The sequence below is a fragment of the Oratosquilla oratoria genome, chromosome 16 (genome assembly GCF_046742065.1).
Source record: "Oratosquilla oratoria isolate Oo_2021 chromosome 16, ASM4674206v1, whole genome shotgun sequence".
NCBI classification, from domain to species: Eukaryota; Metazoa; Arthropoda; class Malacostraca; order Stomatopoda; family Squillidae; genus Oratosquilla; species Oratosquilla oratoria.
This window is the reverse complement of record NC_134792.1, coordinates 51,533,717-51,561,477: the sequence shown is the minus strand read 5'-3', so window position 1 is coordinate 51,561,477 and position 27,761 is coordinate 51,533,717. Positions and strand designations below refer to the sequence as shown.

The window sequence follows — 27,761 nt, the reverse complement described above, 5'->3', positions numbered from 1 at the left end:
TTTGAAACTTTATAAAGTAAGACTTTAGTGGATCTTTGCAATAACGTAAATATAAACAATCCAATTCTTATTTACCAATTCACTTATGATACTGACGACATCGAGAAATAGGAGATAGAATGGTAGTTTTACATCAGTTTGAAACAGTAGTAAGTTTGTAGTATTCTCCTGGTTTGTTTTTCACCCGAATAAATTTTATAGTTACTAAAGACGCTCCGATCCTAATTTATGTAAATTTATTGATATAATGCTCAATCATACTTTGTGTTCGATTAGGGGTACAATATTGGTTCACTCACTGTGACTGTCACTGACTTAGTCTTAGATTGACAGGTATCAAATTTTAATCAAATTTGAAATAGCAATGGCACAAGTAATTTATTAGAACACAATGATGACTGAAAGGTTGTTTAAATGGCGTTTCGGAAGAATAAGAGAATTACTCACCCAAAATCATGTGGATTGGGAGTAGTTGTGGACATAGATATTAATAATTAAATGTGTACAGGGGAGAGGGCAGGTTCAACTGAGGTTGCCAGTAAGTTGGGTTGGATCCAAGTGCAGGCAACTGTACTTAAGTCCAAGTACATGGCATTGCAATAAAGTACAAGTACTTTATTTATGTGATAAAAAGAATTCCTGTCATAGTCTTTACACACAGAATATATACTTTACACATAATTTGAATATTATGAATTATATAATAACCTTCAGCTAGCTACATACAATTGATTTTGACACATTCCAGTGGAACAGCTATAGAATTCTTTCCTCCCATGGATACAATGTAATTTGAATTTGGTAAATTTCAGCCAGTTGTTGAATCACTTTTTGGAGCACATTTCAATGCAGATTCAGTTTTTCTAAATCTCTGTGTGTATAGTTTATAGTAATTTTCTTTTTTGTACGTTTCTTCAAATAAATTTAGAACTGATTTCAAGTTTTACATGATTCTTATCAGCTTTAGCCTCCTTGACATGGAACTCAGTTTGAGCATGTGTAGAAGAGTATGAGACTGCTGTATCTCTAACCAGTTTATATACTTTATGAATAACTTGAATAAGGAATAATCCCTGTGCTACAAATGCAAAAGACTATTCATATATTTGTCATATTGATAATAAAACTAAATTTGATGCAGAATGTATAGGTAAATATCAAAGCATTAAAACTTGTCCTTATCTTATATATTGATAATATATCTGGTAGTTTCATAACTAGAAATAACAGATAAGCATTTACCCAATAGTATCATCAGAAAGTTTGCTAGAATCTGTATAGAGTATATCTCTTAATTAAATAAAATGCACTTTTTTCTACTTGACTATACTTTATTCAAGTACTTTGGATCTAACTATAAGTAGAAGTACAAGGAGCATTGACTTTTTAAAGTACAAGTACAAGTACATGAAAATCTGTACTTAAGTCCATGTACCAAGTACAAGTACATGTACTTGGACCCAACCCTAGTTGCCAGATCATCATGTGGTGGAAGGGAAATTGAGAACGGAGGTAAAGTGGAGGGGGAGGCAGAGAAGTGTTGAATGGGAAGAAATTCGATGAAAAGGAATGCTAAGCAAGGATGAGAGAGGTGTGTGACATCATGAGGGATGGGGGAGGCTGGAGTGAAGTAATGTGAAATTTCTGGGCTAAAAAAATATGGAAGTGTGAAAAGATTGATATCATGTAATGAGAAGTGAGGTCAAGTAAGCTAGAATATTATTAATCATAGTACTTTGGCAGGTATGCTCCATTTACCAACATTTATATGGGAAGGAGACTGTATGAGTTTCTCTGGGCTACAGTCAGGCTCTGTTCCCCACCCCTTCATCCTCCCTGAAAGCAGTAAAACTACGTAATTTTGCCGAGGAGGTAAGTTTAAGTCTTTATGGTCATACTTAGGGGATGAAGTTTGTGCTCTTTAAACAATACAGAGGGATTGATGATAGGTGCCAGCATGCTGTTATCCTGCAGGTTGGATGTTGGAGAGGAACATAAACTCGATTCATCTCCAGTGCCCATTAAGAAACTCAGTGGCACCCACATGTCTACAGTTCTCAGAGATTGGTTAGACACACACACACACACATGATGGAGCAGTGGTAGCATTCATGGCTGCCACTACGGTGGTCCGGGTTTGAATCCCACCCAGGGCTGAAATAATTTCAGTATCGCTGCGCTATGGGTCATTACTCCAACTCTCTTAGGCAGGGAGTTGGGGGTGTGTGTGCATGTAAGGTCACAGCATTACCCATAGATCAGTCATATATGACCTCTAAGCTCTCTTCTGGGTGGGTTATAGCTGTCAATCACAAGTCCAAGACATGATCCAAGACCATGGTGAATCACACACACACTCTCTCTCTCTCTCTCTCTCTATTTCTTTTTCTCACCACTACCACAACCATCAATCACCATCACCACCAACCTCCATTACAAAGGATTACAAAGGCAAAGCATGCCAACAGGAGACCTTTTGATCCATATCTAGGTCGGATGCAAAAAAAAAAAAAAAAAAAAAAAAAAAATAATAATAATAATAATAAATTAAAACTATAACAATGTAAATAACAATTAAAATACATAAATAAATGCATTGGTATAGTTGAATAACAAACAAACAGGTAAATAGTAAATGATAATAAATTGACATATAACTAATAATAAATGAAAATCAGACAGACAAATTATAACAAAACAAAAACAAATAATATAACATAAATTATAATAATTACAGCATCTTACTTAGGTATTTATCTAAATGATTCTTAAAGCTTCGAACTGAACTACATTGCACTACCTGTGCAGGAAGTTTATTCCATTCATTAACTACACGGTTGGCAAAGTTGTTTCTACCTACTTCCAAATTGAATCTATTTCCGGACAGTTTGAGACCATTGTTTCTTGTCTGATTCTCATTCAATGTGAAAATTTGGTCACTTTTGATGTTGTCAATTCCCTTTAAAATCTTAAAGACCTGTATCAAGTCACCTCTGAGTCTACGCTTTTTTAGGGAAAACAGATTCATGTGCTTAAGTCGATTTTCGTATGATTTATTTTTGATATTTGGAATCAGTTTTGTGGCTCGCCGTTGTACTTTTTCCAGTCTGTCAATGTCTTTAATGAGATTCGGTGACCATACGGAAACAGCATATTCCAAATGTGGACGAACTAACGATTTATATAGCTTGTTAATGAGTGATGGACTTTTGAAATCAAAAGATCGCGCAATCAATCCCAGAATCTTATTTGCTTTCTCAGAGGCTGAAATACACTGCTTGGATGATTTGAGGTCGTTACTGATAATTACGCCGAGATCTTTTTCACTATTCACTTTTGTTAACGAATTTCCAAATAACTTGTAATCGTACTTGCTGTTATTTTTACCTATGTGCATTACCTTGCATTTACTTGTGTTAAATTTCATTAGCCACTTTTCAGACCATTGCTGTAATTGATCTAAATCTTCTTGAATATCTAATTGGTTTGAGTGATCATTTGCCACTCCGCACAGTTTTGTATCATCAGCAAATTTGGAAACAGTAGATTTTAGTCCATGGTCTATATCATTTATATATACTATGAATAGAAGTGGCCCAAGAATAGAATAGCCACCACTGCCAAGCACTACCACCACTTACAACCCCACAGCAGGTGCCAACAGTCCTTGGGCTGTCCCACAGATCTCTCTGTGAAGAATTTTTGGACTGTTGTCTGTGTTGTATTGGCATGGGACAGTTTTTGTGTCAGTGACTGAAAGTGGGAAGAAAAGGAAGCAGTTGCCAGTTGTCAGTTCTCCATGTTTCATGTGAAAAGGTGTAGAACATACTATGCCCCATGACCATGGCAATGATAGTGGCACTGTTGAAAATCAAAGTTTTGAACCCTGCCAGTGCACTGCTAAGCTGTTTTGAACTGACTCGATTTGATGGGTGTAAAGATGTTGTCAGTGCCACTTCAGTCTTTGTTGAGGGAGAACATACGAGTCATGCTCTCCATCATGGCCACTTCTGCTAGCCCTGTTGAGTGGTCAAGAAGCCACACCCAATGCATATGGAACATCAAGAGCAAGGAATATAAAATGAAGAACATAAGGAGTGTGAGCCTTGATGATATGAGGAGAGTATTCTGAACCTTGACATTAAACATGATGTTTTTTTTTTTTTTTTCCTATTCACCTCCACAGCTCCCACAAAAAACACTAAATATTTAGAAACGGCTACTGACATTGCTATTTGTGACATTTATGGGGTTTAAAATACTCAAATGATAGGAGCTATCCAATGATATAGATAAGACTTGCATCAGTGAGATTGGCAAACAACTTTATATTTACCAATTTTTACTAAAAAAATATATCAGTATGAAGGATTTTATCTACTACCTGCAGACAATAGATTTTGATGTTTTCCCTGCTACCAGCACTGGCAACACATTTGTATGAGTTTTTTTTAAGGTTAGGTGCAGTTGTGCTATTCTCCAACACAGCCCCCTCCAAAAAACACAATTTTAAAAAATCACTACTGACGTTACTTTTTATAAGCGGTAATTATGGCAAACAACTTTATATTTACCAATTTTTCCTTAATAAAAAATTGCCCATACAAAAGATTGTAGCCACTTGCAGGTGTCAGATTTTGATGGTTTCTGTACTCCTAGCACTGTCAATACATTTGCAAGAGAATTTTATTAAGGTTAGATATGGTTGTGCTGTTCTCCACTGCAGCTCCTGCCGAAAAAAAAACATGAGATTTTTAAAAATCACCACAAGCATCACTCTTAATTTGTGGTACTTATTTATGGGGTTCAAGATACTCAGAATGATAGGAGCTATCCAAAGATATAGATAAGAATAGCATCTGTGAGACTAGCATTGAGACTGATGCCCACTCAGTGTGGACACTTAGCTCAGCATTCAATACCACCACCTGCTACATGCAGATCTGCATGAGGCACAGTATGAGCCTGTCTTGAGAAATACAGAGAGATCTTAGGCTCAGTCCAGAGACTGATTGACAGCCCCTCAGAGGTGAGGTGATTGGTAGATTTTGAAAATGGACAGCTTTGTCATTTTGCAGGACTACTACATGCAAGCATCTGCCATTGGTCTCTCTCATAAACAAATCTAGGTAACAATGCATACATTCATAATTGGATTCAGTTTTACTAACTTGTTACTTTGAAAGACAACCTTAGGATTCTTTTTATTTTGTATACATATTGTTCAGTAAGATAGAAGCTCAGGATTGAAACAGAATAATGGTAATTTTTTATCATAAGTTGTCATTCATTATTACTAAGTAATTTCTTCTTATTGGCCATCTGGAATGTCTTACACTCACAAACATTCCATTCTCCTCTCTCATGAATGCTATTGATTTATATTATTACATTTTAAAATTGTTGGTTGATTTTTCTTCTTCTTTGGTTTCAGGTGCTGCTGCACAACAATGGTTGCAGTTCTAACAGCCGCACTCATGTCTGCTGCAGAGATATCCAATATTTTTTCAGTTGTTGCTGTTATTATTTGTTTCATTTGTATGGTTATATTTATATTAAGGTAAGTATGGAAAATACAGTTTAGATGTTATGTTGAAAGACAAAAAGACCAAAGCAAGACCTTGTAAAATCATCTTGCGATGTTAGGGGGACATACTTTAATGAGTGCCAGTGTCACATACACCATATTTCTCACTGTATAAGATACAGAAGTAGATGAAGTGAACTTGTGGAGATGACCAAGGATTAGATGAAGTGATGAGGGTGAAAGGGGCTTTGAGCAAGAGTGGAATGTCTGTTAAGCAAGAAAGGGAGAGGGCAGGAGGTAGAAATGAGTGGAAAGTGGCTGTGTATAGATGATACCGTTAGGCAAGGAAGGGAAGGAGTAGGGGATGGGGGGATAGGGAGTGGTTATGTGTAAATGGTAATTTGATGCAGCCTGAGGGGATTTTTCCCCATCTTCTCTATTTTGCACATTAGGGGATGGAGAGGGAGGGTTGCTTATTAAATGAAGCAGCCTTGCTATGGATATATTTTGCCTTGCTGCATTGGTTCTGACCCAGGGCAGTGAGTGGGGGACTTGGATGATCCTTCATCCACAAGGACCTAAGATGAGAAGGAGGAAAGGGTGATGGATGGGAGTGGAATGGGTGGGAATGGTTACATGCCTTTTGGCTTGGCTACCTCCCTTATAAGGGGGAAAAGGCCCTTGGTATATAGACAGATAGATAACATACATAAAAAAAGGGAGATTTAGACCTTTGAGTAGAAGTTATCAGTACTATGCTAACCCCTAAATACCCCTGTTTGACACACTAGTCTCCAGAAGACTCCAGAATGAGATGCAAATGATTATAAATTGTTGAATTATGATTACAAATCAAAATACTGGTAATCATAGAATAAAAACTGATTCCCAGAATTACAATTTTTGATAGCCTTACTTTGTTAACACAGTGATGTGCTGTATTTATTTACTGTAACACCATATTTTCTCCCCTGAAAAGGCATAAGAGGGCATAGGAGTAGGACTCCAACCAAAATCCTAGTAACTGAGTCATTAAATATGTGTGGATGTGGAACAGATGAGAGTAAGAAGATGGATGTGTTAGTGTTAAATGAAATAAAACAGAAAGGAAAGGGTGAGTTAGGGTTTGGGAGTGTGGTGGGTTATGATGTCAGTAGGAAAAGAGTGGCATTGTTGGTGAATGACAAGTGCATGGTATAGTGGAGAGAGGTGTCTTCAAGGATATGAATTTTCATTAGTTAGTTATTAAAATGCCCTTCTTGAGAATATTGTAGTCCTTGTTTTTATAATGAAATATGGTAATGTGCAATAGATTGATTTTTATTTAATTATTTTCCATGTCATCTCATATTAGTGTGTTTGATTTGCATTAAATTGATAAAATTTGTATTTCACTGGGGATGTGCATAAAGGAATTTAACTAGTAGACTAGGAAGAAGTATGTATTAATGAAATGTTCTTTGCTGGAAATTTATGTTCTTTGTGTTAATTAAGAATAAGGGCTGGGTTAATGACAGAGCTAATAAAGTATCTGTAGTGAGTCATTTAATTATTTAAGTTACAGAATATTGTAGTCAAACTTTAATGAACAGTTGTAGTTTGCTGGTTTTTATTATCAATCTATTTTAGGCTAAATAAAAACTGAAATGTGTATTTAACCTGCAGGATTCAAGGTGGAAGAGATGGCTCGGTAGTTTTTGTTGCTCAGGCTCCTATTGCACGAGTAAATATGCAGAAAATCAGTGTTCCATTTTCACTGAGACTTGAAAGACCCAAGGAAGCAACTTTTCAGGGTAAAGGAAATTTTAATTCTACTTCAGTCATTATAGGCATAAGTCACATTCACAATATTGAGGCCAGTTTTGGATAAAGCATGCAATTTAGTATATAAGTCATAGAAAGTCTTGTAGTAAAACATTTAGTCAAAGGCTTTACTTGTACAATGTAGAACTTGTCCTGAATTTCACTTACTGGAAACTTGCAGCCCCACAGTATTATAGTTAGGAATGGTCCTCGTGCTTCCTCATGGATAGCCATTTGAGTTGTTGTCTGAGTTGTATTAATGTGGATCTGTTTCAGTGACACTGGCTTGAAAGAGAAGAGGAGAAAAAGACAGACAGTGTTTGAGTGAGCGAGTGAGTAATAGTCTGAGTTGATAGAAATCTTGGTCCTGATGCAAAGACCAAAATGGCTATACCTACCAATGGAGGTTTATCTAATTTACTTATTTGCCTAATTGTAGTATCCAAGAAAGAAGGAACTCTTGTGGACTCCTTTCTCTTATTCTCCAAATATCATACCTTGTATTATTCATGTGTGATTGGAGAGTCTTGATAGGTTTTGAAGATGGACACCAGAGATGTAATTCTCTCTGATATATGTCTTGCAAGATCACCATTAGGGGATATCAGTCATTGATCTCACTTGAACTATTTGCTGGTATGAGATATTTACAGTGTAGTATTACAGTAAAGAGTTGAGGACGTAGATTGTAATTTTAATTGTGGGGGCACTGACATTTTTATCTTTAGTTAAAATCAATTGATATCAATGTGATTTTTTCTCATGTTAATTTTCTGTGTATGTTTTTGCAGGACTCCAAGTAACAATACGGAATGATGTTCCATTTTTGATGCGTTCCTATTGGGGTGTTTCTGTGAATCATATCCATGCTCTTCTTGCCTTACCTTGGTCCAATTTTCTTGAGCAGGTCATTCATAAGGCAGCATTATCAGCCCAGCACATTTGTGAGATTGAAAGGTAATTGCTTTCAACTTCATAATAAATGGAATTGTTAAATGAGAATGTTGCTTCCAGGCAATGTATAAAGTTTGAACTTTTATTGTGTATTACTAAGCATTCATCCACTTTTTCTTTTCATTTATGCAGTACATATACCAATAGGCCCTTTCCACTTTATTTAAGGTTGCTAGGATGATTGGAATGAAAATTACTTGTCTATTAATTCCTTGTTATGTTGAACTTTAACAGTTTTGTTGTGAATGATACTGAAGGAAGGATTGTGGATATAAGTGTCCCAGAAAATACTTCTTTAGATCTTGGTCCTATGCCAAGGTCCACATATCCATTGGTTGTGTGCATGGTACAACAGAATGATGCAATGAATCAGGATATTGCAGAAGTGGTAACTATAGTGTAACAGTACTGAGTACAGTAAAATTCCTTTTATCCAACCTTCGAACAACTGACTAATTCAAACATCCGACTTTTTTCTTCAATGACCTAAGTCGGATAAAAGTTGAATTTGTCCAAACATCTGACTGTTGAGTGATTGTTTAGTTGTTGTTGTTGTTGTCGTTCCCTAGACTGTCTGTCCGAGCAGTCCCGTCTCCCCAAGGAAGGCCACAGCCGAAACTGGGTTTTCCCACAAATCCTTTATAGAGTGTATGTTGTGTTGTTTGCGTGCATGATTGTGTATAATGCAGTCTTGCCGCTACTAACTCATGGCGCTCAAATCGGCTGTTATTTTCCCGGGCATTTCAGCGTTTCTTTACATTTGGCCTTTGGTGGTTATTTCTCCTCAACTCTACTGTGTTGTTTATTATGCTTTATTGGACTGTAAATAAGTGAGAATGTCTCAAACCAATGAGTTTTTTATTTATTTAGTTATTTTTTTAGTGCACGTCCAAATATCCAACTTTTCTAAACATCCGATCTAGGATAGGTCCTACCAAGGTCAGATAAAAGGAATTTTACTGTATATGTAAGATCAGCATGATGACAAATTGCAACTTTACTGTCTTAATGAAACTTATATCTACAGGTAATCAAATAGTGAATTCTGATTTTGTATGGAATATCTCCTCAGGGTGCCTTAGTGAGCATTATACACATCAAAGATGATGTATGCAGTATCCCTACAACTGTCTTACACCAGTTCCTAAAGCAGTATTCTGGACAGTGCACAAGGTTACAGGTAATAACTACAACATTAATGTTGTACTCAATGTCGAATTCCTGTATGTATTGACCTTATACATCTATTTTGGATGTAGGGAAAGGATGAGTTACAAAGACCTTTGAAAGTGATGAAAGCTGGTAAGGCACACATTAACTAATCTCTTTGATGCAATGACACCTACATAGGCTTCATGAGATATGAGTGGGTATAAGAGAATGCTGGCATTGGCATCTTGATTATATTTATTTTGTAGTTGTAGCTAAGTGACCCCTGAATTCTGTAAATTGGTTTGATCACATTTTCTGTTTATTATTTCTCAGTGAAAGAGAATGAGTAATACAGCAGTGACTTTATATTTTATAATGCATCTGATGCTGCATGCAAGAATTTGACTTGTACTGAAGAGGTTAATCAACCTTATTAACCACTTCAGCATGAGTCAAATTCTTGCATGCAGCATGAACGATGCATCACACTACTTGCATTATAAGATATAAAGTCACTGCTGTATTATTCATTCTCTTTTATTCTGGGTAATGATAAACACAGAAAATATGACCAAACTAGTTCACAGAATCTGGGGGTAACTCATGTACATACATACATATACCAAAGGCTTTTTCCCTCTATACAGAGGGTAGCCAAAAAGAAAAAAGCATAGAAACCACTCCCACCCATTCCATTTCCTATATATTCCACTCCCCTCCACCCTCCTCCCTCCCTCTTATCTTGGCACCTCCTGGATGACAGGTCATCCCTACATCCTTTCCACTGCCCTGGGTCAGAAGCAGTGTCGCAAGACACAGCACATCCACAGCAAGTCAGCTTCATAATTTCAGCGACCCCCCCCCTCTTCGTCCCCTCATGCAGAAAAGGAGAAGATGGGGAGAAATCCCTTCGGGCTGCGTCAAATTTTTTCTCATACATACTTCCTCACCCCCCCTCCCCCACCCAATCCCCCTCATGCCCAACTACAAAAAATATATAATCAAGATACCAACATTGTACCAAAGTGGTTAACCAATCCACTATAACCATTCCTTCCTTTTGTCAGACACTCTAGATGACATCCCTCTAACCCTTACCAGCTTTCATCACTAATGTGTGCCTACACTTAGCCCCACCTTACATCTCTCCACTTGGTCCACTTCACTTTGCATTGTACTTCCACTCCATTCTATACCTCTCACATGCTTCCCCATTTCTTCTTTGCAATGGTTTTTCATATACTTGCTTCATTTCTGTCACCACCACTGTCATCTCTTCATCTTGCCCTTTGCTGCCTCTGTTGATCCCTCCCATCTTCCCACATACTATCTTTGTGTACTTCAGCATTTCCATTTCGAAAGATATCCATCCTTCCTCTGCTCCTGTTTCTCCTTTACCATTCACTATATCCTATACCTCTCTGAGCTCAGCCTTGAATTCTTCTCTTTTCTTTTGCTCACTGAATTTATTCACTTTGAGCACCTGTGTAACTACTTCCCTTTTCTTCCTTATCCACTCAACCTCCACTCTCAAATTCCATTTCACCAGATAATGATCTGACAGTTCACTGCCCTCTCCCTGGAACATTTACATCTAGAACTCTTCCACTCCTCATTTATATAGTCCATTAACATCATCACCTCAGCTACCATGCTACTCACCACCCTAGCATTTATATACTTATGATTATCTCTCTTCTTAAACACTGTATTTGCTACCATCATTCCATCATTTTCCTTTCGGTACACATCTCCATGATCTCTGATATAGTTCCTTCCTGCCACTTCATCCTGTCCCACTACTCCATCTTTTGGCTCCTCTCCTACTCTAACATTAAGATTTCCCCCTAGCACCAACACATTTATATTCCTTCTAAAAGTCTCTTCACACTAATTCAAGTAATTTCGAAGTGCTTCCCTGTCCTCTTCACTTTTCTCACCACCCAGATCATAAGCATTCATGCCTGTATGTTTTCTCCTAGTCTCACTTTCATTCACACTATCCTGGATGACACTTCTCTCCACTTCTCCACTCACCATATCTTGTAACTGACCAACTGTGCCATTCCTTCCCTTGACTTCTGATACTTTATCCCACTGCACTCCCAAACACATTCATTTAGTGTTTCATATGATAGTGTAATAAAGCTAAGCTGTTTCTCATAATCTCCATATGAAGGAGTAAGGTGGCCTTTACTACAAGCCACTTATTTTGGTATTTATATTTTATTTCAGAAGTTATTAATAGTGGTTATAAACTTACAGGCCCTTTACACTCAAGGAAGTGAAGAGACTAAAGAAAATAGCAGATCAGCCCAGGGCTCAGGTGTCTCTTCAGAAGTGCAGACAGATAACTGTAGTTATACTGATACTGTTGAAAGTAATCTCTGTGATGATAGGAATCCTGAGGAAGAAGTGCAACAAGAGAGTGAAGATGAAATTTCTTTGGATGAAGCATGTGTGGTTTGTCAGGTATTTTTTCCCAGACTTTTTTTATTCTTAAGCATTGTTGTAACTGGAGTATGATTTTATTTTTATTGAAATGTTATAGGGACCAGCAATGGGCACTTGCATATAGTGGTCCTAGAAGATGGACATAAGAGAGGAACGTACCCCTGCTGCCCATCTTCAGAACCTGTCAGCATCCTGACCTCCATCTGGAGATGCAGCTGTAATGGTCCGACACTAGGTCTCTAGACAAGGTCCATGATCCCTCCCTCAACTTTTTAATTTCCTCCACCTTTTCACTTGAGGAGAACTGACTCGTGACTGATCCTAAATAATGATAATACATACATACATATACCAAAGGCTTTTCACCCCTTATAAGGGAGGTAGCCAAGAAACAAAGGCATAAAAACCACTCCCACCCATTCCATCCCTATCACACTCCACTCCCCTCCACCCTCTTCCCTCCCTTTTATCTTAGCACCTCCTGGATGATGGGTCATCCCTGTATCTTGTCCACTACTCTGTATCAGAAGTAGTGTCGCAAGACACAGCACATCCACAGCAAGGCCGCTTCATTAAATCGGTGACCCCCCTCTCCATCCCCTCATGTAGAAAAGGAGAAGACGGGGAGAAATCCCTTTGGGCTGCGTCAAATTTTTCTCACACATACTACCTCACCCCCCATCCCCCACCCATTCCACCTCATGCATCACAACATCATCCATATACAACCATTCTCCATTCACCCATCTTCTGTCCTCTCCCATCCTTCCTCAACAGACATTCCCCTCTTCCCCAAAGCCCCCTTTACTCCATCCATCCATCTCATCCTAGGTCGCCCCCTCATGTTCACTCCTTCCACCTCTGCCTTCCACACCTCTTTTCCTTGTCTTTCTTCACTCATTCTTTCCATATGTCCAAACCATCCTGATACTCTTTCATCCACCCTATATCCCAACTCCCTTTCCTCCCCCATTCTCCTCCTCACCTCCTCATTTCTCATTCTACCCAGCCTAGTAACCACCTATCATACTTCTCAGACACCTCATCTTAAACACATTCAAAGTATATGCCCCCTTTCACCCATCCAAAAGCCATTTGTCATCTCTTCTATTTTAGCTCCATGTGGACGAAAAGTCATTCCTGTCCCCCTCTCACTGTTTGGGTCAGGAGCAGTGCAGCAAGTCATAGTACCTTCACAACAGGGCCTAACAGCTGAAGCTGGTTTACTTGCACTACTTCATTACATGACAACCCTTCCCCCTCATCTTCTCACTTATTTACAGAACAGACAAGTGAAAATCCCTTTTGAATGTATCAATTTCTCAACCATTCTCCTCTCACACCCATCTCCTGCTTTCTATCTGCCCTGTTCAGCAGATTCTTCTTGCATCCAGTGTACCTTTCACTCTGCCTATCCACCTCATTCTAAGTCTTCTCAAGTTTATGCTATTTACCTCAACCTTCCCCACTTTTATGTTAGTCTTTCTTTACTCATTTCATTTGGCCAAACCATCCCAATATCAACCCAATCTGCCAGCTCCCTTTCTAACTTCACTATCTGCCTTATCTCATTTCTCAGTCTATACATCCTTTTAACTCTCACCATATTTCTTGAACACATAATCTTTCTGCCTCCTTTAAATTCCAAGTTTCTTCTCCATACAGTGTTGTGGGTACAATCACCTCTTTGTGTTCCTCTCCATGTACTTATTTCTCATGACATTTTTTATTCCTTTAGACTTGATCATTTACTCTGTAATTTACCTGCATCCCCACTCCTCCATTCCTTGCCACATGCAACCCAAAATACATTCTTTTTTTCTTATAGCATCACTCCTTTTTTGGAAGCTCGCTGGCTGAGCGGGTTAGGGCGTCGTTACTTGCGGAGAAGGTCGAGGAGAGGGCGGTTCGAATCCTGCCACCGGCGAAGCTGAACCAAGGGCATGGTTCATTAAATTCCATGCTACAAAGCCCTCTGTGAGGGGCATTGTCCTAGCATCCTGATAAGGGGGAGTGTGTGATGTTAAACCATATCATATCACTCCTTTTTAGCTCACCTCTAACTCACTGTCACCATCTCCCTTTGTACATCATATCTCTGGGAAGAAACTTTGGAATGCTGTCTCTGTTGTATTAATGTGGGGGACTGTTTGTATGTTATTAGTTGAAAGTAGAAGTAGAAGGAGGAGGAGGAGGAGACTCCCCTCCTGCTGCTATAATCCAGTGACATAGAAACAGCCCTGCATGAATACAAAACCAAAAACAGTCCAATGTTTCTTCCTTGGCATCTTTAGGAATGCCCAAGGACCATTGCTGGCCACTGTGGGGCTGTGAATGTCCACTCATTGAAACTCAGGGTAACAGTTGTGATTTTCTGTGTTTTGGACCAGTGATGGGTCCCTGCACACACAAGGTGGTCTTATGAGAGGGATATCAGAGTCATCTCCATGCCACACATCTTCAGACCCTGTCAATTCTTTTACTTCTATTTGAAGGAGCACCACTAAGGGACTGACATCATCAGCTTTGTCAGTATTTCCTCCATCTTTTCACATGTAGAAGTTCTTGACAGAGAAGACCTATTAAAGTGGGATAGAAGAAAAACAAGGGAACATGAAAAGAAACTCAAAAAGGACAGTTATAGAAAAGATCTGAAAAAACAGCTTTCCACACAGAGTGGTGGATGTCTGGAACAAATTGGATGAAATAACAATGTGTGTGCAAACACTATGCAAGTTTAAGAACAAACTAGATGTTGTGAGACACAAAGACAAATCAACATGAGCATAGGTCCCCTTCCTGTATAATACAATTAGGTAAATACAAGGAGATCTGGCACCTGGTGACTACCTCCTCCTTCCTCTGCTTTCAGCCAATGACACAGAAACAGTCATACTCTAATATAATATACCTGTTTACATCAATCCAAGACTTCTTCCCAGAGAGGTTTATTGGAGGGCCCAAGGACCATTGTCAGCTGCTGTGGTGCTGTAGGTTTCCAGACAGTGAAACTGAAGGCAACGATTGATTGACTGATTGTAGTACAGATGTTTAACAATTCATAATCCATTTTTAATTGTTACAATTGAACTGCCTAATTTAGTACCATGTCTGGAATATTGTAATCTTTCTGTAATATGTTTCTATATTTTTAACAATTTCAATTCCCATCCCTTAGGTCAACCAAACTACAAGGGCATTGCTCCCGTGCCGTCATGTATGTGTTTGCCATAGCTGCTTCCATCGTCTAGAGAATTGTCCAATGTGTCGCACTCGTATCGTCAGTTACTTCTTAGTGGACCGTGAGGCGACACCCCCCCCAGCACCTGAACCAGAACATTCGCAAGGGACGCAGGCACGCAGTCTTGGATTTTGGCAGAAATTGAATGGGTTGTTAAATAATATTATAGGAATTATAGAAGAGTAATCTTAAAGACAATATAATGCTAGTGATTTTTTTCCTTTCTTTTATATCCCCATACATTTCATCATTTGTATGTTTATCTAGTCCCCAAGACCAAAAGAAAAGAGAGGTGGGACTGGTTTCATTACCTCTCATAAAACCTGACTAAGATGTAAGAATAATTGTTCTTTCACCACATCCTTCTCTTTTTCACATTTTTCCTTTAACCCGATAATTGCACAATAGAGTTTTGTTGGTCATACCCATGGTGTGCAATTCTTTGGGGTTAAAAAAAATTCTCAAAAGAATTTTTTACTGTTATAAGACAAAATATTGCATGGAAAAATATAGGAAAACCAAGTATTAGTTAACTTTTTGCCTTAGTTCAGGTGTGGTGGTGTAGCAAAGTTGCACATTGTGTCACTTGGAGGTAGTGTGGGGTGAGCGGTGGTGATGCACTGGTGAGTGACGGGGGACTTTTCTTCTACTTTCTCACACTTGTTCCACACCATTGATGCTTCAATCATCCACTGTTTCTTTCTTTTTCATATGAATGTTTTTTTGTGTAAGTTATCTTTCGTCTTACACCATGAGAAGTAGAGGGTTGTGGGTCGTGTGGAGGTGACTGACCTGCCCCTTCTATGATGTCTGAGGAGAACAAAGGATACATGTGGACTCGTTCCCCCTGAGTTGCCAGACTTCATTTTAAGACATGTGGGGTGGGAGCGAAGTATAGACCATCAAATTTAAGAAAAGCCTTCACATTATATGATGTATGTCACAGTTACACACTATTCATCATATGATGTATCTCGCAGTTTACAGGTTAAAGAATTCCCACACTTTTTCTCTACTCTGTTCCTGGTCCTCTGGGGCCAACAGTGGGGACATGCTTGTGGTGCTCCTGTAGTACAAAAGCTGAAGAAGGTCATCTCCACATTACCTGTCAAGCAACATTCTTTACCTCCACCTGGAGGTGTAGTCCCAAGAGACTTGCTTCTGAACCACCAGGCCAGAGATCTTGACATCAACTTCTATTTATTTTCACCGCTCTTTCAATTAAGGAGGGTTGACAGTTGGTAAATGCTCCTGTCCTCCTCCTCCTATCTATTTCTATACCAAAGGCTTCTATTACATTCTCTACAACTAATGTAAAAGCTATTGACTGCCTTTAACAGCTTCCCCTTATCCCATATATCAGCAATATCTCCCACAATGCCTTCCTGTCCACCGTGTCATAAGCCTTTCCCTAATCTGTAAAAGCCCAAAAAACATCCTTATGTTTTGCCAAAAATGTCTTGTAAATCTGCTTTACTACAAGAAAATTATGCATGTATACTACCTTTCCTGAAAACCCATATTGTTCCTCACCGATTACTCCCACTGTTCCTCCTCCTCCTACAGTACAGACAACAATTCCATGTTTCTTCCTAGTGGGGACCCAAAACCATTACTGGCTGCCAAGGAGCCATAAGTTTCTGTTTAGACTCTTCCTTTCTGCTTCCCTTATATTATATGTGTTGCATACTGTGCAGGTGCAATCACTCCTTTTTGCATTCATCCCCAAATACATATTTCTCATAACTTTTTTCATTCTACCCAGACATTTACTTTCTTTGTTTACTTCATAATTCACCTCCACATCCACTCCTTTGTTCACTGCCACATGCAACATCAGATACTTAAAATTCTTCTTCCTCCAGTGGCTTCACTTTGCAGAAGCCTGCAGCCCCACGGTGGCAGATTCTTGGGCCCTCCGGTAGATCTCCTTGAAGAAACATTTAACTTGTCTGTTGTCTATCTGTTTACCAAGGGTTTTTTCCTCCTTGCAAGGGAGGTAGCAAGTCAAAAAGCATGTACCAATTCCCACACATTCCACTCCCATCCACCACCCTTTCCTCCCTCTAATCTTAGCTCCTCATGGATGACAGGTCATTCTGCCCACTGTCCTAGGTCAGAAGCAATGTAGCAAAACACAGTGCATCCACAGCAAAACCATTTCACTTAATTGGCAACTCCTTCTCTCCATCCACCCATGCAGAAAAAGAGAAGACAGGGAAAAATACCTTCAGGCTATATCAAAATATCATTCACACATAACCACCCCCATACCCTACCTCCTCCCCTCTTTGCATCATAGTATCATCTATACACAGCCATTTTCCACTCACCCCTATCTCCTACCTTGCTCAACAGACATTACCCTTTTGCTCAATGGCCCTTTCATCCCATCTATCCATCGCATCCTCGGTCATCCCCTCAAGTTCATCCCATCCACCTCTACCTTCCACAGCTCTTTTACCAATCTTTCTTCACTCATTCTTTCCATGTTTCCAAACCATCCCAATACTTTTTCATCAGCTTTATCTGCCATCTCCTTTTCCACCCCTGCCTTCCCACCCCCCACCCCAAAATTAGGCAATGACAACAGAAGTTATCTCAACTTGTCTGTTGTAATTGCCTAATTGGATTTACTTATTGTAATAAAGAATAGGAGCTATGCACCAGGGCTCCCGTTATTTTATATCACCAACTTTAAATTCTCATGTGGTTTTAGCTTGGGGTTTATCATTTTCCAGGCTATGCAAGGAATTGACACATCTTTATGGAGATTTTTATTTCTTGACATTTGGCATGGTCCAGAGACCAGGTGCTATCTCATAAACACCACCAACAAAATGCAATAAAAAAAACTACTCCATCAGCATACTATCTATATACCAAGGGCTTCTCCCCCCTTTATAAGGGAGGTAGCCAAGTAAAGGTATACACCCACTCCTATCCATTCCACTCCCATTCACCCTCTTATTTCCCTCTCTTCTTAGCTCCTTGTGGATGAAGAGCCAAGATAAGATGGAAACAAGGGTGGTGGTAGAGTGGGTGCGTGCCTTGGCTTGGCTACCTCCCTTATAAGGGGAAGAAGTAGGTACCCGTGTATGTGGATGGTGTAGTTTTTGTTGTTGTAGCATACTACACTGACATATAAAACCTACTACTCATACCACTTAAGACATCCACATAAAAACAGATATACATTCAGATCATTAAACAAACCCTTCAAGATAGACCATCAAATTTTAATACTTCACCAACAACCCCCAGACATAAGCACCACAGAAAAAAAACTCTCCTGCATATTATAATAACCATTTTGGCACAATTGCACTGACACCATCCAGCTTTGAAATGGTATCTACCTATATAGAATAGGCCTAGCCACAGATTCAAACTACCCCAGATGCAACCACCACACATAAGATAGAACACCTCATACTACAATACCCCACACTAACAATCCTTGGACAGCAACACAATTTATCTTCTCTGAGAGACTTGTGGAGCTGCCAGAAGGCTGGTGGTGGCTACCTTAAGACCATGGGTCTTCTGCGAGAGTGACCACCAGGGGTAATGGACTGATTGGGGAATTGATTGTATTTCTTTATATCCTTTGCAACATGTGGTCTGTTTCAGTTTGTTTCTATGACCTGGTGATGCCCGTTTGTCCTAAACCAAAATATTTTTTTTATCAGTAGTTAGAGGAGTGTGGTCACCAGCTCTTTTTGTATGGAAAGGTGGAAGAAATCCAGTTGAAGTTGATAATAAGAATTTGGAAACTTGATTCCCATGCCATTCTAGATGGAAGTTAGGATGTTGAAAATTTTTGAAGATGGGTGGCAGAGAGATGATCTGATGATATCTGTCTTGCACATGCAGGCACCTGCTGTTGGCTTCAGTAACAAAAATGATGATACATATACCAAAAAGTCATATCCCTTTATAAAAGGGGTGGCTAAATAATGATACATGTAAATAAATGGAATAACATTTTGTTGAAATAAACAGAAAGAAATCTATATTGTATTTATTCACTTTTTTCATGGTTTTGTAGTATGTTATAGGGCATACAGAGTTAGAATACTTTTAAATAACTCTTCATCAAAATAGCATTATTTATACCTGTTTTCAGGCCTAATCATATTTAGAGGTGTCCACGTTGTTACCCCACCCCTGTACTGGGAAACTGACTACATGGTTACATACAGTCAATGTTTGATGGATTGTTTTAGGGCATGTCTACAGACCAGATATATATATATATATATATATATATATATATATATATATATATATATATATATATATATATATATATATATATATATATATATATATATATATATATAATTTATGTTAGAATAAAATCACAAGGGAGGAGTGGAGGTAGAGTGTAGATTGAGAGAAACAAGTAAATACCTTGGGGAATTAAAAAATGCAATGAGAAATAGACAATTTGGAATGGATCCTAAGAGGAGAATGTATCAAGGGGTGACTGTTGACAGCACAGTATAGGGCAGAAACATGGAAAATAGTGGAAGAGCAGAAGAGTTTAAATGTGTTTGAGATGAAATGTCTGAGAAGTATGGTAGAGATTACTAAGCTGGATAGAGTGAGAAACGAGGAGGGGAATAGGGTTGGAAACTTGGAAGAGTTGGGAGATAAGGTTGATGGAAAATTATTGGGATGGTTTGGACACATGGAATGAATGAATGAAGAAAGAATAGGAAAAGAAGTGTGGAAGGCAGAGGTGGATGGAGTGAACGTGAGGGGGCAATCGAGGATGAGATGAATGGATGGGGTAAAAGGAGCATTGAGAAAGAAGGGAACGTAAATGATTACCGAATGTACGATCATGGAAAACCGTACACATAAGCGTCGAAGAAAATAAACCGTATATTTAGTATTCATAATAGGTTAAGTTTTATTTTTTAAGAAACGGAGATATTTTAATATAGTAATAGAGACGGTATCACTAACATTTAATTTGACTCAGTACGAAATAAGCATTAATTTGATCATTTCGTGTGGAGGCAGAAAAAATAGAAGCTAATTACCCAGGAGTGGTTATTCAAATATACTTATTAAAATAAGTTGACTTAATTTCAAAAAATTCTACAACAAAATATATTTTATCTATACATATTTCTATTTAAGACGAACATTCATCGAACATGTACATTTCATAAATGTTGCGAATATCGGGGACATTTAGGGAAGAGACCGAGGAACACAATGTAAACAAGGCTACCGGTGAATAAGTGTCCATGGGCCCCCCACCAGAATGTGGTGCAGATATAGAGTGCCCGGGGGTCACGTTACTCCCTATTCTATGTCTACACCCACAACTCAGGTGCCTTCCCCGACTACACAAAAAAAAAATGTCGAAAGGTTGCGTCATGCGAGTGTGTCTGAATGAAGCAGACACACTGCGGAGAACAAGAATTGTATTCATAAATCATAACATTACTGGTAAGTTTCAATCAGTATTTTTTAGATAATTACCATCATATATGAAAATTCACTGAAGTATAAAGTTACTTGTAATGTTATTGTTATTTCCTGCCAATCATAACCGAATGCAACAAAAACTTGTGTAGCAGAAAATATGTTTACGTAATTCAGTTTGTTTCATATGATGCATTAAAATACTAGTTTCGCTGGTAGTTGAAGAGTGCAACTGTAGTGACGCAGCCACAGGCGGTCACACACTTCCCATAGTTGGCAAGAGGTGAATATGAGCTGGCCAATCAGGAGCCAGCAAATGGTTCTCGAGCGGCTAGCGACCTCTCTTGCCAACTACGCTGAGCCGCGAGCAACCCTTAAATAGGGCAGCGGCGGCCAGTCAGGGCTGAATAGTAATAGCCACGGTAGCAGCAACAACATCTCGTCCAGTCTTGTAGCAGTCCCATCGAGCCTCGCCGTCATCAGCCGCCACCGCCTCTGACGTTAGGCTCACCGTCCAGCTACGACTGATCATATCCACTTACCAGTGGCTATTACTTGTGGTTTTACCAAAGAGATTAGAATAAGAGACCAAAGTGAATTTCATTTTCCCTGGCTTGTTCGAACCAAACCACTACAAATTGGTGACCCCGGTGAAGGACAACCAGGATTATGGAAAACTCACAAGTGAAACTTCCCAGTTTCTCCCGTGACTTGGAGAGCTGGCTACTTCACACAGAAGCCTATTTAGCCACTCAAGGTGACGTTCCGGACCACCAAGCCTTCGGCGCGTACATCGCCGCTCTACCAACGGACGTCATCGCCCTTGTCCGTAACGCCGTCTCTTCTCCTCCGGAAGAAGCAAGTGTACCGCCTCAAGACTGCCTTACGGAAGCTATGCGCCAGGCCTGACGACCAGCTCTACCGAGATATCCAGCAGAGCGAACTCGGCGACACCACCCCTCACAGCTATACACCCGTATGGCCAACCTCAACACCCGGGCAAAAGGTGTCATTGCCCAAGGAACTCCTCCGCTCCATTCACCTCTCCAAGATGCCGGACGCCTCACTTACACCTGGAAGCTCTAGCCGGCGATAAGGACGACGAACAATACTGCGAAATAGCAGATAGGTTGTTCCAGCGACATACCTCGGTACACAAACCAGTGCATAGTGTTCGCGCAAAGTGTAGTGACAACCCAGGTGTTACCGACCATAGTGCTGTGAGTGAAAACATTCCCATGTCATATAGTGCCAGTGACCAAAGTATGCAGCAACTACGGCAGGAAGTCGCCGACATGAAGACCTTGCTCAACCAGTTGCTTGCCGAGAAGGGAACCCCCCCCTCAACAACCACCACCTAGCCCCGCTCCACGACAGGATACTGCCTGCTGTTGGTACCATACCCGCTTCGGAGCCAAGGCGCTCAGATGCACACAACCATGCAGCTGGTCGCAGGGAAACGCCAAACGCGGGGGTCGGTAAGCACTCCTACCCCCGCTAACCATAGTCATACCCTCCTCTCAGTGCGTGATCGCCACTCTGGCCTCTCTTTCCTGGTAGACACGGGCTCAGCCGTCAGCATCATACCCCCGACGGAAGAACCCAACCACGGTACACGGTGGCCATCCTACGACCTGCTTGCAGCCAACGGTACGCCCATTGCAACTTACGGCAGCCACCACAGCGTCCTGGACCTCCACGATGTCAAGTTCCCTTGGACATTCGTCATAGCAGCGGTCCAGCACCCCATTCTTGGCTACGACTTCCTCCAGCATTACAATATGGTGGTTAGCGCCAAGGATAACTGCTTGTACCACGGCACGACAAGCATACCGGGAACCACCACTAACGCCAAATCCCACCAGATATCGTCCCTCCAGTCCGCTGGCGATTATGTACGCATCCTGCAGGAGTTTCCCCAGCTAACATCGCCAGACAAGACCAACACCACCACCACCCCTCACAACATCATGCACCACATCCAGACATCTGGACCGCCAGTACACAGCAAGCCTCGACGACTTTCCCCAGAGAAGTTGGCCGCTGCCAAACAGGAGTTCCAAGAACTCCTAGACCAGGACATCATCCAACCATCGGAGAGTGCTTGGGCATCACCACTCCACATGGTTCCCAAGCCACCCCCACCGCCCAACCAATGGCGGGCTTGCGGTGACTACCGTCAACTTAACCGCATCACGAAGCCCGACCGCTACCCCATCCCTCACGCTACCCCATCCCTCACGCTCAAGACTTCCACTTCAAGCTTCACGGGAAGCAGGTCTTCTCCAAAATTGACCTGGTCAGGGCGTTTCATCAAATCCCTGTAGCGCCGGAAGACGTCCAGAAGACAGCCATAGCCACTCCGTTCGGCCTCTTCGAGTGGAAGATGATGGCCTTTGGCCTCCGGAATGCCGCCCAGACGTTCCAGAGGTTCATAGACCATGCCCTCAGAGACTTCGACTTCATCACCGTTTACATCGACGACATCCTCGTAGCCTCCGATACCCACGACCAACACCTCCGCCTCCTCTTCCGCCGCCTCCAAGATTATGGCCTCCGGGTACATCCGTCCAAGTGTCTCCTCGAGTTTCATCTCGACTTCCTCGGACACCGCATCTCAACAGCAGGTCTGTATCCTCTCCCTCAGAAAGTAGACACAATCCAAGATTTCCCACAGCCAACAACCATCAAGATGCTCCGACGATTCCTAGGAATCGTCAATTATTACCACAGATTCATCCCCAACGCAGCTGCAAAAACTCGCTCCCTTGAACGACCTCACCAAAGAACCATTCCAAGCGGTCGGTCAAACCTGTGAGATGGTCTTCCGAAGCGACCCAGGCATTCGAACAAGCCAAGGCGGCAATCGCTGAAGCCGCCCGCGTTGTCCTACCCAGTAGCTCACGCACCCACATTCCTTACCACTGATGCCTCCTCCACAGCAATTGGCGCCGTCCTCCAACAGAAGATCAACGGCCAGCTCCAGCCTATCGCCTTTTTCTCCAAACGTCTGGACCCTCCTCAAATTCGCTACAGCGCCTTTGACAGGGAACTGCTAGCCATAGTCTCGGCTGTCAAGCACTTCCTTTACTTCCTGGAAGGCCGACCTTTCGTTATCCTTACAGACCACAAGCCACTCGCCCATGCCCTAGACAGAGTCTCCGACCATCACTCCCCAAGAGTCTCCCGGCAGCTGTCCTTCCTCTCCCAATTTGATACTCGCATTGAATACATCAAGGGAGAGGATAACCAGGTAGCCGACGCATTGTCTAGAATCACCTCCAGCATCCTCCCTAACCACAACATAGACTACGCACGCATCGCCGCATCTCAGAACAACGACGGTGAACTCCGCCTCCTACGTATGCACGACACCTCATCCCTACAGCTAAGACAGCTTCCCAACAACCCCGTACCATTGTGGTGTGACATCTCCACAGGCAAACCCCGTCCGTACATCCCCGCCTGTCACCGTAAGGACGTCTTCTCCTCCTTCCATGACCACAGTCATCCGGGCATCCGCGCGACACAACGCCTCATCACGGATCGAGTCGTCTGGCCAGGCATCAACAAGGATGTCAGACAATGGACCCGGACCTGCCTCCCCTGCCAGACGGCCAAGGTTACGCGCCACGTCCACGCACCACTCCAGCGTTTTCCTGCACCAACGGCACGTTTCCAGTCAGTTCATGTGGACATTGTGGGCCCCCTTCCGCCTTCTCGCGGCATGCGTTACCTCCTTACGTGTATCGACAGATACACCAGGTGGCCAGAAGCAATCCCCCTTCCGGATATATCCGCCGAGACGACCGCCCGTGCTTTCCTCTCTGGATGGGTATCCAGATTCGGCGCACCTCACATCATTGTCACCGATAGGGGCCCCCAGTTCGAATCTGACCTATGGTCCAGCCTCCTCAAGTTCCTTGGCACCAAACGTAACCGGACCACCGCTTACCACCCCCAAGCCAATGGACTCGTGGAACGGTTCCACCGCCAACTGAAGGAGTCGCTGAAGGCACAACCCTCATAGCGACTGGGTCGACGCCCTTCCCCTGGTGCTTCTCACGATCCACGTCGCACCTAAGGTCGACAATGACATTTCCCCATCGCAGCTACTTTACGCTGAGAACCTTCGCCTCCCTGGGGAAATTGCCACGCCTGCCGTCGGCGATCCGGATCGTCACGCCCTCCTCCAACTCATCAAGGACACATTCGCCAACACCCGTCCAACACCCCCTCGTCCACCACAACCACAGCCGGAGCACCTTCCCCCGGCCCTGTCTACAAGTGACTACGTCTTCGTCAGGAAAGACTCCACACGAGCTCCTCTTCAGCGCCCATACGACGGCCCCTTCCGAGTCCTCAGCAGATCACCAAAGTACTTCGTGATCAACCGAGGTGCCAAACCGGATAGCGTCTCCATCGACAGGCTCAAGCCGGCCCATCTTCCCCATCAATCCCCCTACCAAACCTCCAGGGCCACTACAATACATCTTACAACATGGTCCTAACCCCATCCTCACCACCGAACCAAGTCATTCCTCACCCCCCGAAACACTCTCCCTTCCAAACCAACACTCCCCTCCTGCCCCTGACTCTTCACCATATACAGATCACACGCACACGACACGGAACCCGTCTCCTTCTCCCACCCCGCAACCACATCCTTCTACAACTGTTCCCGGCACCCCGCAAGATCCTCCCCACCCTACGCCCCCACTCTACCATGCAATGCAACAATTCTCACCCAACCTTAGGTCTCCACAGCTCCATACTCAACCGACCCCACCTCGCCAGGCATCTGACTTCGACCACACCACCCTGCATTCGAGCCCCCCTCCATCAAGGCCCTCCTCGCCAGACATGCCCCCTGATGGAATGACCACACGTTTTGGGCGAGTGATACGAAGGCCACACCGATTCAACCACGTCGCGCGCGTCGCTCCCTATCTCCCTCGACGCCCGCTCTCGAAGAGAGGGGGAGTGGTGTAGTGACGCAGCCACAGGCGGTCACACACTTCCCATAGTTGGCAAGAGGTGAATATGAGCTGGCCAATCAGGAGCCAGCAAATGGTTCTCGAGCGGCTAGCGACCTCTCTTGCCAACTACGCTGAGCCGCGAGCAACCCTTAAATAGGGCAGCGGCGGCCAGTCAGGGCAGAATAGTAATAGCCACGGTAGCAGCAACAACATCTCGTCCAGTCTTGTAGCAGTCCCATCGAGCCTCGCCGTCATCAGCCGCCACCGCCTCTGACGTTAGGCTCACCGTCCAGCTACGACTGATCATATCCACTTACCAGTGGCTATTACTTGTGGTTTTACCAAAGAGATTAGAATAAGAGACCAAAGTGAATTTCATTTTCCCTGGCTTGTTCGAACCAAACCACTACACAACTGTCATAAATGATTACCTATAACTTTATTAGATTATCTCCATCATTTTGTTGTGGGTCTTGTCAGGCTCGCTAGGGAAAGAAGTGGATGGCGTTCCGTGATCGCCGATGTCACTTGACAGGTACTCCGGTAAGTAATTGTTTTCATTATTTGTTCTTAGTATCAGTAATTGGTACTGACATGACCACACCAGGAAAACAAGTGTATTACTGTCCCTTCACCTTTCCCTACGCAATACACTACTACGACACCACTCACCTTTCCCCACGCAATACACTACAACGGCACCACTCACCTTTCCCTACGCAATACACTACTACGGCACCACTCACCTTTCCCTACGCAATACACTACTACGGCACCACTCACCTATTATGTAAACCAAGGTAAAACGAGTACTATAAAGTATTCGTTTTACCTTTATGTAAACCTTCACATCGATGCGTTCTGCTGAGAACGTATCACCCTATTATTAGCTGGGTTCACTCTATGCCTCATGCAGATCTAAATGTAACAGGTGGTGGTGTTGAATGCTGAATTGTGTCCATACTGTCCACACTGAGTAAGCATGGAGAAAGAATGCCAGTCTCACAGATGTAAGTCTTTGATAGGTAAAATTTTAGAAGTGCACACCTATACGATATAGCGCTAGAGAATAAGATATTAATATGATGAGTTATAATACATCAACGTAATATATGTTTTTCGTGGCGGAAATAAACAACAGAAAAAGTTGTTAAAAGTTATACACTATCGAACGGAGCCGCGGCGATTGCCTGAGACACCATCTTTGTTTTGATAGGTGCGGAGATCAAAGAAATGAAAGTGATAAATTTGTCTAACCTGCATTTAGTAATGCGGTGCCTGTAATTCTAGAGGTCATCACGGTCGTCGTCGGAGATGACGGCCAGTTTTGGCATCCGATCGGACCGCGGGGTGCGGAGAAGTTTCATAGTTTGAAGAATGGCACAAAACTCAGCTCCGTAGCACTGTTTTAAAAATATGTAGCGTGGTGACGTCATTTGGAGTGGGAGAACACCTGGTGCACAACGCCACTGACATATTCCTACATATGGAACATCAAGAGCAAAAGTGCAAGCCTTGATTAAGAATAAGAATCGATACTGACGTTACTACCAGTACTGTAGCCGGATGGGGAAGAATAGGGGACGAGGAGTACGAGGAAGATGTAAGGGAAGAGTAGGAGAGGAAGGAAGAGGAGTACAGTCGAAGGCTGCTTCCAGATAGAGTCCGTGCTGTTGCGACCGCCTCGTAAGACCGTTTCTCTCTGGATGCGTAAGATACTTCTTTGGCTCATTTTCACTTTCCAGAAAGAACTGAGGATTAAGTCTGGCAACGGAATGAAAGATAGGAAGGTGGTGGGTGAACGGGGAGAGGATTAGAGTAGAACAACAGGAAATGGCGAGGGAAGAGTAGTTCAATACTGTCGCTGTCGAAAGGTGGGGGAGGAGGAAGATAATCTGACAGGCAGAATGAAAGGAAAAGTAATACCTGTGCTTTAAAATTGATAGAAATATGGTGGGCTCCTCACCAACTGGGAAGGTACTACAGAAACGAATAGAATAGTCTGGTACGGAGGAGGTTAGAATTTACTTAACATCTGAGCACTGTGTTGTAACCCTTGATTCATTCATTCAATCATTTGTTCGATGTTCGTGCAACTCGTTTGTTTTTCTTTTATGGATTGATTGATTCATTTTCAATTTATTCATCTGTGTATTAATTAGTTAATCAATCTGTTGATATGCTTATATCTGTCATTACTTATCTG

The 27,761-nt window shown here is 42.1% G+C and overlaps 1 protein-coding gene across 2 annotated transcripts; it reads left to right on the top strand.

The window, feature by feature from the left end:
- Positions 1–34: 34 nt before the first annotated feature.
- LOC143033991 (cell growth regulator with RING finger domain protein 1-like) lies at positions 35–19,147 on the top strand. Of its 2 annotated transcripts, none has more exons than XM_076199786.1 (9): positions 35–149; positions 1,744–1,872; positions 5,435–5,560; positions 7,193–7,320; positions 8,122–8,287; positions 8,519–8,672; positions 9,357–9,464; positions 11,702–11,908; positions 15,069–19,147. In XM_076199786.1, exons 3-9 carry the CDS (start codon positions 5,451–5,453, stop codon positions 15,315–15,317), a joined length of 1,122 nt encoding a protein of 373 aa, XP_076055901.1. In that variant the 5' UTR covers positions 35–149; positions 1,744–1,872; positions 5,435–5,450; the 3' UTR covers positions 15,318–19,147. The 2 variants fall into 2 exon arrangements, with proteins under 2 accessions (XP_076055901.1, XP_076055902.1); XM_076199787.1 differs by having other exon boundaries at positions 91–149; positions 1,733–1,872.
- The last annotated feature ends 8,614 nt before the right edge of the window (positions 19,148–27,761 follow it).

Coding starts and splice junctions, on each gene's coding strand:
- LOC143033991 (XM_076199786.1), top strand. CDS start 5,451: ATGGTTGCAGTTCTAACAGCCGCACTCATGTCTGCTGCAGAGATATCC. Junction 8,673..9,356: donor ATCAGGATATTGCAGAAGTG/GTAACTATAGTG, acceptor ATATCTCCTCAG/GGTGCCTTAGTGAGCATTAT. Junction 9,465..11,701: donor GACAGTGCACAAGGTTACAG/GTAATAACTACA, acceptor ATAAACTTACAG/GCCCTTTACACTCAAGGAAG.